The sequence below is a fragment of the Mytilus galloprovincialis genome, chromosome 6, assembly GCF_965363235.1.
Source record: "Mytilus galloprovincialis chromosome 6, xbMytGall1.hap1.1, whole genome shotgun sequence".
Taxonomy (NCBI): domain Eukaryota; kingdom Metazoa; phylum Mollusca; class Bivalvia; order Mytilida; family Mytilidae; genus Mytilus; species Mytilus galloprovincialis.
This window is the reverse complement of record NC_134843.1, coordinates 81489761-81507296: the sequence shown is the minus strand read 5'-3', so window position 1 is coordinate 81507296 and position 17536 is coordinate 81489761. Positions and strand designations below refer to the sequence as shown.

The window sequence follows — 17536 nt, the reverse complement described above, 5'->3', positions numbered from 1 at the left end:
AACATAGGAATCATATCTTTTTATTGCGTTTTCTCTTATTCATGAAAAAAAAATCAAAAATAAAGCATTCACTTTAGTAACACCATCATCCAGCAACAATATAGAAAAATGCCCTGTTTTATCCAGTCTGTAGTGATTAATATTATCTTTCTCTTTATTTTAGGAGCACCACCATCAGACACCCTTACAGATGAAGCTGTTCAGTTTGTTCTACGATGTCTGGCTATTTTACCTGTAAAAACCTGTGTGTCATTAGCCAATCAGGTATAAACAGGCATTAAATTGTTTTTAAGATATTTTTTATGACATATTTCCAATTAATAAAAAATTAAAGATAGATGTCGCCTAAACAATTTTTTATTTTTGATCAAAAATTTAATACTGGATTTTGGATCTGCTACTTTTCAGCTCGCTTGACAGAGCCAAAAAATGAGACATAGGTATGCTGTTTCAGGTGTCAGTGTCACCATATTTGTGTGTTACATATTCATTATTGCATAAAATTCAAGGTGAAATAACTGGTCCTTAAACGCATATAAAATAACTTGTACTGACCAAAACCCTGCATATTAAATTGATTTATCTGAAATGATTTGTCACTATAATTCATTATTTAACTGATAGTTTCTCGTCTATTTCAGATATTTTTAGAGCCATTAGGTCAGGTGGTAGGATCATCTAAATCCAAGTTTTTATTGTTATCTGCATGTCAGAGAGCAGAGGACACTAACAGACTACAGGAACTAGGATGTATGTTAGGGGTAGGAGAATGGACGAGTCAGATACAACAGAAATGTCAGATAAAGATGACAGATGTAGAAATCGTACCAGAGGAGGAGGCTGAGATGATTGTTCTGGACAACAATGACGAAGAGGTCTGTAATGTGATAGGTTACTGGTTACATGAAAAAAAAGGTCAGCTAATATTCTGTAATCCGTTAGAAGTTCATTTCTACACTCTACAAAGTTGCTGTTTTATGACTGCTTTTGTGATATCAATGTACACTTGATGTCAAAACCCCATGCTTTCAATGTTCTCCATAGATTCTATGATATTTACATTTTCAAATTTGAATTCAATCTTCCTTAACTTCAGTGGTGTATTTTTCCATTGTAAAATATTTTTAAAAATATTTTAAATGGGAATCAGCTGTCTGATTTCAATTCACTGTGTTGACATTCTTTTTGTTTTAATGAATTAACACATGCACACTAGGTAGAAAATCAAATTCATGACATCCAACACTTTAGACAATCATACTATCTATATAAGTGTATGCTAGCAATTGAAAAATTTGTAAGGGTTCCGTGGAACCCAGTGTCTCACTTACTTTTGCTTTTAATTGCAGACTCAACAAAAAATGACGGAAAAAATCAATAAAAATATTCCTCTCAAAACTATCTTTTGATTGTAATATGCTTCTGTCCAAGTTTGGTAAAAATCCAGGATAGTTTAAGAAAGTTATTAAAATTAAAAAACTTTAACCACAGAGTGAATATTTGTGGACGCCGCCCACAGTATGTAGGATCACTATGTCTCTCTGTTTTGACTAAATTTCTAAGGCTCGTCAAAAATCAGAGAAATTAAATAAATATTATATTTATGCTTTGTGAATTTAAGATTCTTGAGTAACTAAAGACATTAACAGACAGCCAATTTATTTTGAGTGAATTTTATCTTTTTAGGAAGATGATGAAGAATTTGAAACAGCTTCAGTAAGCTCTGATCTCAGTGATATCCTGTTAGAAGGAGACATTGAAGAAGAAAATGACAGATCTACAGATAAAACATCATTGACAAGTGTTGAGGTGTCAGGTAATGTCATTATTTAAACTTTACAGGACGTTTTTCTCTCTTTTGTCAATACTTTTTGTCATTAGGAAAAAAAATACAATTACGTAATTACATTTTGTAACATTTAATCAAATTGCTTGGACCAAATTTAAAACTTTTCATACATGTTGAGAGACAAAAGATACCAAAGTGACATCCAAACTCATTAAGTTGAAAACTAACTGACAGTGCCAAGACAAAAACAAAAGAAAAAAGTATGAAAAGATAAACAAAAGTACAAAAAACTAAACATTAAAAACTAAAGACTGAACAACAGAAGTTATTAAGCATGAATTATCATATACATTTCTTTGTTGAATTTTTACACTAGAAAGTATGTCATTAAAAAGTTGACATTATTTTGTTTTTTGTTATTATTAGAATGTATAACTGAGACCACAACACCAAAAACCAAGGAAAAGGAAGATTCAGCAGATGAAATAAGTGATTTGAATGATATGGAAATTAAGTCTGATGAAGAAATCCAATCAGAACTACTTATAGATCCCTGTGAAAAAGTGGTGAATACTATTCGTAGAGAAGAATTTGGAATCGGAATAGAATTAAATGAAGATGGACAAAAATTGAAAATAGTTCAAGATAAGAGACTTGGTAGAAGTTTGGATCGTTTATCAAAAGATTTGTACAGTAAAGATACTCACTTTGTGCTGGAATTAATACAGAATGCAGATGACAATGATTACCCAGAATCCTTAGCTAAGAAAGGCCAAATGGCTTCTGTGAAGTTTGTTATGCAGACAGATGGAGTGACAGTTCTCAACAATGAAAGTGGATTTTTAGAGAAAAATATCCGAGCACTTTGTGATGTTGGCAGGAGCACAAAAGGAAAACACAAATTTGGTTATATAGGTAAATTATACCACAAATACACCTATAAGATTATCAGGCCCTATAATCGCTCTTCACTTAATTCTCCAGTCAAACTAATTACAATAATGTAGAATAAAAATGGTTAATATCACAAATAATGTTAATAATTAATACACTTTACTTTTATGAAATGCAATAATAAAGTTTTGGTACACATTAAAAAAAGAGCTGGACCCATACCTTATTTATTATATTTTTTGTAGGTCAAAAGGGTATAGGGTTCAAGTCAGTGTTCCGTGTGACAGATAGACCAGAGGTACATTCTAATGGCTACCATATTTGCTTTGATGTTCTAAGTGGACCAATGGGGTACATTCTACCACACTGGATAGATGACGAATTGGATGCATATGAAAGGTATACACATATTGATTTAATATGCAAGTTTTCATCTACATATTTGAAGCGATTCAATAAATGTAGCCTTATTATTAAATTTAAAGCATAAAGGTATTGTTTGAGAATGAAACCTGTTCATAGTTCACCTGTCCTTTTGATCATATCTTGGGAGTACAAAATTTATGCTGGAATCGATTATTGTTATCGATTGATGTCTTGAGTCTGAGTACTCAAAATTTGGATGACTGTATAACCTGTGCTTCTTTGCTTTTTTGAAAAGTTTATTGCACATGCAACTTCATTAATGTTCTTGTTGACTGAGGGTTGATATGTTCTATTACTTTTTATTTCAGTTGGACAACAAAGATAGTGCTTCCCTTGAAAGAAGAGATGAAGGCTACAGTGAGAACATTAGCAGGAAAATTTAATGACATACATCCATCTTTGTTGCTGTTCTTACACAGGTTGAGAGAGATTACTATTGATAACAAGGTCAGGTTTATTTTCTCTCAACAATTTCAAAATGTATCAATTTATCTTACTTCTCACTGGATTCTTTTATTTAATACATGAAAATTATGTTTTATCTAACTCTCACTATAGGTTATTTTTAGATGACTTTTCAATGATATTTACAGTGAATTTTAAAGCTGAATTGACTTGTTAGCATTTATATTTTCAGGTAGAGAATTCTTCCCAGGTAATGAGAAGGAAAGATTTAGGTAATGATGTGATAGAAATAGAACATAACACTGGTATAGATAGATGGCTGGTTGTCAAGAAAATGTTGGATGCTTCTAAAATATCTCTCCAGGTATGACATAACTTTAATTATCTCATACCTCTACAAAAACATACCTCCAGGTATGGGAAAACTCTTATAAATTGTCCCTGTACAAAAATATCTCTCCAATTATGGCGAACTTTTGTTAACTCATGTCTGTACTAAAATATGACTTTAGGTTGAGTTTTGAGTCTTCAATGCTCTTCATTTTAATACATGTTTGGATTTTGTAGTGTCTCTGATGATTCTTATGTAGACGTAACACACATCTGGCATATCAAATTATAAGCCTGGTACCTTTGATAACTATTTGCTAACTTTTATTAAATCACACCTGTAAAACAAATATATCTCTTCGATATGTATGGTTTAACTTATATTAACTCATTTCACTTCAAAATATCTCTTCAGGCATGGATAAGCTTTTATTAACTCAAACATATTTTAAAATATATCTATAGATAATGCTTGAATTTTATTATCTCACACCTGTACTGAAATATCTGTTCAAATATATAAAATGCTATTAAACCTTCAAGGTACATGAGAAATATTGATTTCAAGTACAAAAGCTTGTAATTGATTGTTTACGATCATACAGTTTTGTATATCCTCAAACTATAATGACTACCCAGTATTATTTTTTTTTTATTGAAAAAAAAAAACCCTTGTAAGGTTCAAAATAAACTTTATCTTTATTTGTAGGCCAAATCTGGGGTTGAAGTGGAATCTACAGAGATATCTTTAGCCTTCCCTCTGACAGATCAGTGTATTTTAAGCAAGGTAAGTTAAACTAAATTTTTCATGTTGTTCAAGTTTTATATCTATAAGCCAAAAGAAAATGTATGTATGGTGAAAATTAAAGCACAATAACGACAAAAAGGGAGTGAACTTTCAATCTACTGTAAAAGGACTGTACTTGTGCTTTGTTTTACATTCATAATATATTTAAGAATGGAAATGGGGAATATGTCAAAAAGACAACAACCCGACCAAAGAGCAGACAACAGCCCAAGGCCATAGATGGGTCTTCAACGCAGCAATAAAATCATGCAACCGGAGGTCCTCAGCTGGTCCCTAAATAAAATTGTGTACTATTTCAGTGAAAATGGACTTCACACAAAACACTATACATTGATTTCTTTTATGTATGTGTCACTCCAGAACAGTTTTGTAAATTTTCTGACCAGTAGTACAAGTTAATTAGATGAAACAAAAGTAGTTGTGTCAGAATTTTGAATGACGTGGAAGAGTAAATCACTTGACACTCAAATTACAGTAGAATAAATCAAAAATTATTTTAACATGCATTAAACATTTTAAAGTACATTGTATAGTTTCATTATTTTTATTCCTATTAAATTAAATGTTTTGCTTGAATTCTCAGTAACATGTTGGAATGATATTGAGGTTGTTTTTGCAGGTTATGCCCCCTAAACAACCAGTATTTGCCTTTTTACCACTGAGGAGTTATGGTTTTAGATTTATCATCCAGGGTAAGTAACTGGGTACTTCATATATATCCTAAGGAGAATTTGGAGCAAGTGTCACTAAGACAGCAACCAAACAAAAAGAATTGCTTACCTCCTAGGGATGACTTTTAGTTGTAGAATCTCATTAACTGTTTTCTCTAACAAAAATACATTCTCATTCATTATAAATACAGAAAATTTAATCTCAAATAAGCAAGACTATTAAAATGAGCTTATATAGGCAGACACTTTCAAAATGTACTTTGAAAATTAATACATGTTCAGGAATTGAAGGTATTTTGTAGGAAAAATAGTAAACAAAATGTGAACAAAATAATTATAAATATCTAGAATTAAAGCGAGTAAAGCGTACCTATCACTGGAAATCCTGTAGAAGGTTTGTCCGGCAAATATGTCATTCAAATATTAAAGCATTACACAAGGTAATCTTCACAAGTGTTGTATAGCAAACATTTGAGGCTTTTGTGTATTTTTCCAGCTGACTTTGATGTTCCGTCCAGTAGAGAGGATGTGGATTGTGACAGCGCATGGAATCAGTGGATTAGAAATGAAATCCACAAACTATTCTTGGAAGCTCTGGACGTTTTTAAGGTAATTTTGTACAAGTAATGTCTTTGAAACAACAGCTGATTTCCTAAAATGCTGTTACTCAGTAGATTGGACACATGTATTAAAACTTTCAGGATTCTGTCCTATTTTCCGGGTAAAAAATGTTTTTTAAATTATCAAGCTTGAAAATGTTGTCCTGGTGAATAAATGCAACACATAATCTAAAGTTAATCCAAACTGCACCAAACTGTGGGATAATAAGCTTCAAATATGATTTAATGTATTTCAGTTGCATACATTTTTACAGAGTTACTGCCCATGAACATACACAATTTAAAGAAAATTGAACTTGGACAAACTTTTTATGTGATTCCTGTATATCTTGACAATATTTATTTTTAGATAGGTAAAGATGATTAATAAACTAAAAAAAATCTGGGAACTATTTAGTGTCTGTACTATGTCCCATAGAATTTTACTTGATTTGAATATCTAATGTGGCTCTATAGTATTATTCACACTAATTTTATTCTCAATTATTGTTTAATATACAAAGATGTATTGAATGCATAGAAAATAGTAAATGCCATATGAATTTTAGTGCCTAAAAGATATGAATAAAATCAAATGTACTACGTATTGCTAACGTTTACAGTAAATTGATACTGAATATATGCCATGTAATGTATTTTAGAAGCAAATGATTCGTCAGGTGCTAGCTATATATATAGTAAATTAAAATGCTTCTTGTACAACTTTTGATAAATTTTGATTCTTGAGAGGGAGATGTAACATTTACCATACTTGTACAACTTTTGATAAAGTTTAATGCTTGAGAGGGAGATGTAACATTTACTATACTCTTTTCAGAATCACAAAGAATTTACTGGAATGAAGGCTCTGATAAACTTTCTACAGTTTGTCCCAGTGGAGGGTGAAATCCTAGATTTCTTTAGACCTGTTTCTACACAGATTCTTAAACAACTTAGAGCTAAACCTTGTCTACCAACACAGCCCTACAATGGTGGTATGATTTTTCCTTGTATAGTCTAACATTTTGTACATTGTTTGACATTTTTCAACTCTAAAAATGCATTTATGTCCTATCAAATTTTGTTTTTAAGCATTCCTGATATAGATATATTTTCTACTCTTGAACACACATCTCTTTAATACCTACTTCTTGTCTTCTTACTCTTTGACTAAGAAGAGAGCGGGTAGTGCTTTTAATTTTTATAACCATCTCAGATCTATATTCTAATTTCTGGAGTTATTTGCTGGCATCCCCAAAACAATTTATGAATAACAGATATTAATAAATAATTAATAAACAATATAACATTTCAGGTGAAGTATTATGGAAGTTACCAACACAGGTAGTTACAGTAAAGGACTCATTAGTGCATGAAGTTGTCACACCTGAGTTCCTACAGAAACATTTGGACCTTTTCTACCTTCACAGAGAAGTTGCAGACATGTTGAATCCGACCTTGATACAGTGTTTAGGAATAGAATCTCTAACAGTTAACCACCTTATTCAGATAGGAAAAGCTATAACAATGTCACCTATCAATGAAGATGGTAATTATCTTCATATAAATTGTTTGGTAAAATATTTGGTAAATATTGATTGATAGCTTTATTTTTTGAAAAAGCATTTATATGTGCTTGTTTGAGCATTGATATTCCTGATGCATTTATTTATGCTTTTATAAATCTAGTACTAAATTCATGTATTAGTCAAAGTCTGAATGTGTTTATTCATGAAGAAAAAATATAATCAGCTCCCACCTATTAGTCCCCATGTTAGCAACTATCTCAAAAGAGTTTTTTTTGGGGGGAAGCTATTTTACCCAATATAGTAAAATTTGGGTAATTTTGTTGTAACATCCAGCTTATTATCCCCCCTTAGTTTCAATCATTTATTCAAGAGTTATCTCCTCTGTAAATCTCCTTTTCTGTGATTCATAATTATAGCTCAATAATTGAGATAATGTCTTAAATATATCTCAAAGAATAAGATAAAAAAAAATATTAATATCAAAGAAGTGATTTTTTTTTTAATGTGCACAATCAATAAACTGCAGCATTTTGAAGTGAATCAAAGAATCTGAAATGTTTACACCATTTCATTTATACATCATTGAACCTAATAATTTCTTATTTGGAGCTTATACAATACATTGATTGTTAGGGACCATAACTTTGTGTACCAGTTTCATTCTTCATAAATAAAAGATAGCTCCATTGAAATGTGCTATTTTCACTTAAGTAACATAGTATTGTGTTTTTCACCTTATGCAGATTTCTGTACCAGTATATATGTAATAGCTAAATGGTTAGCCTGTGTGTATCGTAGTTTGGATGAATTCCACGACAACCAGGAGATTTACATTGAACTAAAGAAGATGAAAATCATACCTCTAGCTTCCCAAGTGTTTGTATCATTAGAGGATAATACTATCTTCTTTCCTCTGTCGCTGGAAGACATGGCAAGATCACAAAAGTACAGAGGTAAGCATATTTATTGATTCTTTTTACAGACACTTCCTGTGTGCAATTGCTTGAAATTTTACGACACTGTACAATGAAAATTTTCATTATTGCATCAGTATATATGCTTGAATCAGGAGCATTTTTTTTTCTTCAAGAAAATAAAACATGCAAAAATTTTTAATACATGTATACACAGTATTGTGTAAATGAGTGATTCAGGCAGCTTCTAACCTTTAGTTAGGGCCCCGCCGACGGCGGGTCGCCCTATAGTGATCAGTCTGTCCGTCCGTCCGTCCGTCCGTCCGTCCGTCTGTCCGTCCGTCCGTCTGTCTGTCCGTCCGTCCGTCCGTCCGTCCGTAACACTTTCGTGTCCGCTCCATATCTAGAGAACCGTTATGATTTCATACTTAATACTTAACATGATTATTAACCAACACCAGAGGGTGTGTCATGTTGTATGTACAACTTCCTAGGTCAAAGGTCAAGGTCAAAAACTTTGGTATCAGTTGACAACCCCGTGTCCTGTGGTGAAGATCGTGTCCGCTCCATATCTAGATAACCATTATGATTTCAAAGTTTACACTTGACATCCATTTTAACAACCACCAGAGGGTGTGTCATGATGTATGTACAACTTCCTAGGTCAAAGGTCAAGGTCAAAAACTTTGGTTTCGAGTTGACAATCCTGTGTCCTGTGGTGAAGATCGTGTCCGCTCCATATCTAGATAATCGTTATGATTTCAAAGTATATACTTGTCATACATTTTAACCACCACTAGAGGGCGTGTCATGATGTATGTACAACTTCCTAGGTCAAAGGTCAACGTCAAAAAAACTTTGGTTTCAGTTGACAACCCTGTGTCCTGTGGTGAAGATTGTGTCCGCTCTATATCTTGAAAACCGTTATGATTTCAAATATTATACTTGACATCTATTTTAACCAACACCAGAGGGTGTGTCATGATATATGTACCACTTCCTAGGTCAAAGGTCTGTCTGTCTGTTGGTCTGTCCATCGCTAACAAATTTGATCCACATTATATTTTGAGAGGACAGCTGTTATTATTTCATACTTTATACCTGACAAACATTTTCAACTTAACATATATATTAACCAACACAAGAGAATGTGTCATAATGTATGCATCCTAGGTCTAAGATCAGTCTGTCAGTCTGTCCATCTGTTCGTTGTTCTTAACAAATTGTGTCCGCTCTACCTCTCGAGAACCATTAATATTTCATACTTTATACTTGGTGGGTCATAATATATTGAAGGCATAATTCTAAAAATATGTGACAAATATCAATTGGGCAGCACCTTTAAACATATTGTTCAAACATCAATCCATATATCCAGAAGTCACCTTAGAGTAGTAATCAATGAGTTCACATCATGCAGTCATATCACTATTATACTATGAAAGTAAGATGAGAATATTTATCAGTTTTAACTTAAAATCTTAGATCAAAATCACACATGAGACTATGTAATAACTTCAAATAATGCTTCATATCAGATTATCCATACAACTTATTTACCCCACGTTATTGACAGCGGGGCCCACAGAGATGGCTCCCATCTCAATGATATCTAGTTCCAGTTTAATGTTATGCTGGTTTATGATAATAGAATAAATGTTTTGTAGATCCGATATCCTATCTACAGGAGGACATGAAAACCATCCATCCATTGTTTCTGGCAGCACCCGACAACGAAGTCAACTCACAGGTTCAGAAAATGTTGGTAAAACTGGATGTCTGTCAGTTAACACCAAATGAAGTCATCAATCACCATATACTTCCTGTGTTAAAGTCAGAAATGTGGAAGGTAAGTCATGTGACATTAGTATGTATGTCAGTTAACACCACATGATGTCATCAACCATCATATACTTCCTGTGTTAAAGTCAGAAATGTGGAAGGTAAGTCATGTGACATTAGTATGTCTGTTAGTTAACACCTCATGATGTCATCAACCACTATATACTTCCTGTGTTAAAGTCAGATATGTGGAAGGTGAGAACAAAAGAGAAAAACTTAAAAACTTAAAAATTGTAAATTTCATAAATAAATAAAAGAACAAATTGAAATAACTTTAAACTACTTCATCCAGGCATGTGCCGGAAAGTGATCCTCAAAAAGTTGATGGTATTCTGTAACTAAAGAAGAAGAAGAAAGGCTCTTGCTTGCAGTCCTTTGGTATATATAGGAATAACAACTACTCACAATGTAGGTCTGTTCATGTGCCTGGTGACCACAATTACTTACAATGTATGTTCTCCATGTGCCTCGTAAGCTCAACTCCTCCTAAAGGACTTGATAGGTATTTGTAAGATTTTAAAAGGTGTAGAACACTATTTCAATTTGTGCTATGAGGGTATTTAATTTTGGTCTGGTAAGTTTAAGGGGAGATAATCAAACTAAAATGCAATAATACAATATGTGCTAATAGTATCATATGAACATCTTCTAAATCGCTAGATTGATATTGATGAAACTCTTCTACTGCCTGAGCATGTGCATGAAGCAATATATAAAATCGGTGAAACATGTTAAAAGGGAGATAATCAAATTTTGGGATGAGGTATACTTTTATGAGTTCCCTAATCATTCTTGTTGTGCGAGGCAGAGAGGCATATCCCTCTACTGCTGTTGACATGAGTAACTGAATATGTTACATCGTCATGCATAAAAATAATCAAATAAACCCACTAAAATATATCTCATCACACAATTTGAGTGTCTCCTTTTCAAAACGTGTTTCTTTTTTGTTCATTAATTTTTTGAAAACAAATTTTCAAACACCATATCATTATCATTTTAATGAAATTTCACTACTATAATCATATTAAGTTGTTAAATTGATTTCTCAATTAAAAGAAAATGTATTAGTCACTGAAAAAATAAAAAAATAACCCGTAACCCCATCCCCCCCCCCATAACAAAATTGAATATAGCACTATTATAAAAAAAAGGATAAACCAATTATTTTTTTTAAGGCGAAGTGTACGTAATTGCACGCCTCTAGCGGAATACGGGATTAAAAACGTTCGTCGATAGTTACGCAAGTTATCTCCCTTACTCCCAAGAAAGGACACACGAAAGAGAAACTACTTTCTGCGGTCTATAATGAATCCAACAAGCACGCCTGTGCTGTCTTAAACCTCATAGAAATTATCTAAATAACTCCAATTAGAAATCACAGCATTCTGTACGTTGTTCTGTGTGCAGCCTGACTTAAAAACACTGTTTTTTTGTTGTTTTAGACGCGTAGGAGAAGGCATTTCCACGTGGGCATTTCGTGTTTATGATATCAACAGAAAGAAAAAACGCCTCACAACAAAATTATAAACAAATAAACAAATAAACTTGTAACAAATTTTCTTCTATTGATATCAAATTAATTAAAATGAAACCTGAATTGACCCAACAATATCGTTTTAAAAAGCCGTAGTCTTGAACGAAAAACACAGTACTCAACGTCAAGTTTTATAATAGGTTACAAATAATTAATGAAAGACGTGTGAATTTAATTGTTTAATCAAAAAGACGTTGACATGTTCGTATTTTGTGCAATTGAAAATTTAAGGACATAACTTATATTCATATAAGAAATCAGACGATACCAAGAGAATACAAGTCAGAAGAACAAAGACGGAAAACAAACAAAAAATAAACAAATTATGCCCCAAAAATTACTCAGTAACTTAAAAATTCTAACATTTATCTTAAAATAAGTAAAAATTATGTCATTCAACTCCCAGTTTTCAACTTTTTCTACATGTGCAGAAAATAAACAGGTGTCTTCTATTCCGTCCGCAATTTATGGGAAAACTAAATCTAAATTTAGAACCATATTGAAATTGAAAGTACACATGTAAGATAAAATATAACATGTCATTTCTTCTTTCACAAATTCCAATTTCGAAGAGATAGAGTGGGGTGCTCATTTTCGCCGGGGACACAATTTCGCCGTTTAAGGATTTTGAGGTGTAAAAACTTCAAAGGATGGCTGAAATGGAAGAAATGTACCCGTAAATTATATTTTTATAACAAATATAATATTTTTTTAAACTGAGACAAAATTGCGGCTCTTACCGAAAATGACCGAAAAACGGACAACGATTTTCGGAAAATTTCCTGAATAAAAAACACGATTTCAAAGAAGTATTTCTAAGTAAATATTTGACTGAATGCCCTAATTTTGAATTCTTTATACCTTTGAAATGTCTGCTATTCATCTATTATGCAATTGATTTGATAAAAATTGTTAAAAGCTGCGGTTATTTGATTTTAAATAGATGTGTAAAAACGGCGAATATGTGTCCCCCATTGACAAAACATCCGGAAATTTCAAACACCCTTTAATCTAACTTTTCAGATGATTTTCTTAAAACAAACCGGTTTTCAAGCTTAAGTATATTTTGCATTTGAAGTTATCTTCATATAGAAATATCAGTATACTTCAAAAACATTTAGACCTGAACATAAACTGTAGAAAACATGGAAAGATGTGGCGAAAATGAGCACCCCACTCTATATAGCGAAATCTGTTTTCTTTTATTGTGCCTGTGTGCATCATTCAAAATTAGAGAATGTAATTTTGAAGTATCAAGTCTCAATTCAAGAGTAAGAATGAATAGAATATAGAATTACGAGGGGGAGGGGGTAGGACCTTTATCGGAACTCCGGGATCCGGGAATTCTATTTCCGAATTTCGGGTAGTCGGGATTTGATTTTTTTTTTTTAAATCGGGACCTCGCCGGATTTCGTGTTTTTAAGCCCGGGATTTCAGGATCTGGATCCCTCCTCCCCTCCTCCCTCTATTATGGTTAAAGAAAAGAGGTCAGGGAAGTTTTGTGATACTTGTAACTGCAATTTAGTATTTAGTGGAATGAGCGGTGAATGTGTTCAGACTATTACATTTCGATTTTTTTTTAAAATTTAACCATAGTTTACTGCAAGGAGTGTTTAACGACCTCGATGATTATCCATGAGGATCTCGCACTCGGTCAGCTCTAGGTTTTCACCTAGTTCATTATCTTTATTGAAAAGCACTTTACGCCCATATGGGCCAATGGCTTAAAACATTATACATAATATACAGTTTACATATATAAAACAACGAAAATAAACAATGCAGACACTTTGAACTATAATCCTTGTCTTTCTTTAAATCAATATATATATTTATATATAAGAGATTCAAATTATATCAAGGACTCCCTGCCCTCAGTCTTAGTGACTTTTTTGAAAAGGAGCCTAATTTGCAAGTGTCCTGTTTTGTTTCAGGATTGAGGATATGTTTTAATTTATCTATATCATTTAAGTTATTATATTTATTTTCATTTAAAAATTCTTTTCTTAATTGTTCATTTATTTTACATTTAAAAAAGAAATGAAACTCATCATCTAGTACATCACACTGTGTACATAGTCTTAAATCTCTGGGAATTTTCCAGTATCTACCAGTTTCTATTAATAAGCAGTGGTCACTTATTCGAAATTTAGAAATTAGTTGTCTATATTCAAAGTTTTGAGAAAGTAGGTATGGTTCAAAGTTATAGCTTTTCTTTATTTTTTTAAAAAGTTGGAGTTTGCTATTCTCTTGTAAATTTAATATTTTATCATTATATAAATTTTCATAGGAGTTTTCAAAATTTTGTTTGTATATTAGCCTATTATTTTTATCCTTATTTTGGTTAACAATTTCTAAATCATTTTGACTTCTGACATGATTTACATAGGATTACCAAGAATAAATACCTGCATTATGTAAAGTTTTTGCCAAATTTAGTGTCTCTTTTATTGAGGGGCTAGTTTCTTCCCTTAATAGTCTATCATGAAAAAGAAGAGTTTGTCTTTTTATAAAGCAATCAATAGGGTAGCTGCCTAATTCAGATCGAGCAGCTATATTACAAGAGCATTTTTTTACTCCTAAAGTTAACTTATTAAATTTATTTAGTACTTTATCAGGTGGACTTTTGTCAATGAAATTAAGAGTATCTACTTTTTTATTATTTTTATCTCCTTTAATTGAAGCTTTATAAAAGGATGAGTATGCATCCATATACCATATTTCACTGTTATAAGTTAATATTGGTCTAACGAGTGAGTTAAATAAATGGTTTGACAAATTTACAGGAGTTTGATGAATCGAATTACAATATGTTTTTATAGAATACATTACTTTCATAGATTTTTTGGCTAATTCTTGTGCTGAATGAAAAAGATTTCCATTCTGACTAATGATATTACCAAGAAATTTAAACTTTTCCATTTGCTCTAATTTGTCACCATTATAATTAAAAGAATGGTTAAGATTTTTCCTATTATTACTTGTGCTTAAAATCATAGTTTTAGTTTTTTTTACAATTTACAGTTAACTGCTATTTATCACAGTATTGAGACAAATGGTTTAAACTTGACTGAAGACCCTCTTTAGTTTCAGACATTATCAAAATATCATCAGCAAATAGGAGGCTTCCAATATTTGTCTGTTCTATTTTCAAGGGATCACAGTCATCCTGTTTAAAAATTTGAGGTAGATCATTTATGAAAATATTGAATAGGGTGGGACTTAAAGAATCCCCTTGTCTTACCCCTCTAGTTACTTCAAACCAGTTAGTGAGTTTATCATTAATCTTAATTGAAGATTTTGTGGTTGAATACATATTTTTTATTACTTGATACATTTTACTGCCAATACCCTGAGACAAATTTTATATAATAAAGCTGATCTCCAAATGGAGTCAAATGCTTTACGTAAGTCAACAAAACAAATATATAATGGTTTCTTTTTTAAATTTAAATATTTATTAATCAAAGTTTTCAATACAAATAGACTATCTGTAGTTCTTAATTTAGGAAGAAATCCAAATTGTTCCTGGCTAAATTTGTTTTCCATATATTTAATTATTCTGTTATTTAAAATTGAGCTAAATATTTTGGCAATACCATTTATAAGAGATATTTCTCTGTAGTTATTTGGGTCTTTGGAATCTCATTATCATACAAGAATTGAGAAACCTGTGGTTTACTAGTCTTATAATATGAGATTTTGGAGTTCATATAATTTACATTCAACGTTTTTTATCGAATATTTCAAGGCTTTTTGACTATCAATGTTGACACCCCCCCCCCCCCCTTTCCAATTGATTGGATAAAACGAATGGATTGCCGCCCCTATTTCAAACTGAAGTCCTATGAACTGACTGGTATTCGAATTTGTTAAAAGAAATAATTGGTATCTCTATTGATTCAATACCGTAATGCCGGAAATTTGTTTCCGCGAATTCCGAACAGCTAGAAATATATTCCCGAGTTTCAATTTGAGTAACTCGAATAATTCAAGCCCTTTCCATGTCTGATTTTCTCCCACACGAGAAATGTAGCATTCGTACATCAGCTGAAAAATACGACTGAATTATTCGGGTAACAATTTGTGTAAATCCCGAATGCACATAAAAGTAAAGGTCCAGCCCGACTTTCGGAAATGGACTGTTGTAGATTTCAGATTGATTTCCAGAAATAAAAATCATACAAAAATGTTTCACGCAAATATTCGTCTTCAGACGTGTAAAGTTATACAACGGTTACTAACTGGTCTGGATTGTGATAAAAAGAAGTGCATGCGATGCATAAAATATATAATGTCGTGGCTCAGGGAAGTGTTGAATTATAGAGATGCTTATGCGGCACAAAGATAAGATTAATTTACCCAAATGTACTAAGAATTACCACACAACTTAAATTTACTTAGATATTGATTTGTTATCCTGTGCCAGACAGATGACTGATATTCTGAGAAGAGACCTTGATGAAATGAAGTTTTATGAGAACAAAGATTTTGAAAACACGTCGCAGTGTTTAGATTTTAACAAAAAATAAGGCACCGAGGTCGAAAATAGTTCTAGTTCATAATGAAGAAAATGTCAACCGTTTCTAGCTTGGCGATCTCCGCACGCACCCGAATATAATAGACAAATACAATACAATAGTACACAAAACGTAACATAAAGAACTTAAGACCGAGCAACACGAACTCCAACAAAATGGTATATATTTCATACAAGTATAGGACTATATCATATATGAAGCGTCGTAACTGTTGCGGCGACGTCAATAACGTTGTCGTTGTTTTTTGTTTTTTTTTACACTCAAGATTCAACTTCAACAGGGTATAGCTTGAAAAGTAGCACGGTTGCTAAGGACTTTCTTTGCACCAATCGATTCCTCAGACATTTTAGAATCGTCTCATAAATTTAAAAAAAAATCGATTGTCTCATATAATAGAAAATCTTGGAAATGTAACAATCCCTGCCGAATTTCACGATTTTCCCTATATATCCTTTGTAATTTTGGTGTATGATGCTGTTAACTTCAACAGCTCGTATCTCAAAAACGAAAACGGTTACCCCCTTTTTTTATTTTATTTTCCAATTTATTTTTACAAGCAGAATCTACATGTAAAATTTAAAAAACATCCATTGTGTAGTTTAATTACGTACACCTCGCCTTAAATCAATAATTGTAATGTATATGAATAATATGCAGTTCATCTGGTTTCCTTAGAAATTAAGAATACTCTTTGAAATCTGTTTCAGAATAAAAACAGAGAAACATTGATTAGCTATCTGGTTTATATTAAAGAACAGACAGAAAAGAACAGTTCACTGGTCAACATGGATGAGTTAGCTAATGTTGCCATAGTGATGACCAATCAGGGTGAAAAGTATCCCAAAAAAGACAATGTTCATTTTACACCCATATATGGAAACAAATATAATTTGATGCAAATTTTCCCAGGTAATATTTATATATTTTATTAATAAATATTGTGATCAATTACTTACTTTAGCAATTGAAAAAGTAAAATTTTACTGATTGTCTGAAGCACATTTTTGTACTATTAGATTTTGATGATATATGCTATGTAAGGATATTTTCATGGTTCTCTTCCTTCATTCAAATTCCAAGGTGACTTTGGCTGAAAAAATTATCGGACAAATATAGACTAGAACACATTCGCGGGCATTCAGAGCGTAGTTTAAAGTATGTAAAGTGTTGTTGGAAGAATTTTGTAAAATATTGGAAGACTGGAGAATTTCAGCAAATGTATCATAAGTCATAGGTAATTGGGGACAGGAA

General features: G+C 32.0%; 1 protein-coding gene across 3 annotated transcripts in view; it reads left to right on the top strand.

Annotated features, from left to right (window-relative positions):
* The window catches only part of LOC143080482 (uncharacterized), a 51735-nt gene that overhangs the window by 13392 nt on the left and 20807 nt on the right, over positions 1-17536 (top strand). For all 3 annotated transcript variants that reach the window (XM_076256335.1, XM_076256333.1, XM_076256336.1), the window contains 15 exons: positions 164-264; positions 642-875; positions 1687-1816; positions 2216-2704; positions 2929-3082; positions 3418-3556; positions 3747-3878; positions 4554-4631; positions 5272-5344; positions 5820-5932; positions 6761-6917; positions 7238-7471; positions 8195-8404; positions 10033-10214; positions 16993-17194. In XM_076256335.1, the coding sequence (XP_076112450.1) occupies positions 164-264; positions 642-875; positions 1687-1816; positions 2216-2704; positions 2929-3082; positions 3418-3556; positions 3747-3878; positions 4554-4631; positions 5272-5344; positions 5820-5932; positions 6761-6917; positions 7238-7471; positions 8195-8404; positions 10033-10214; positions 16993-17194 (2628 nt within the window). The remainder of the gene's footprint in view (positions 1-163; positions 265-641; positions 876-1686; positions 1817-2215; positions 2705-2928; positions 3083-3417; positions 3557-3746; positions 3879-4553; positions 4632-5271; positions 5345-5819; positions 5933-6760; positions 6918-7237; positions 7472-8194; positions 8405-10032; positions 10215-16992; positions 17195-17536) is intronic.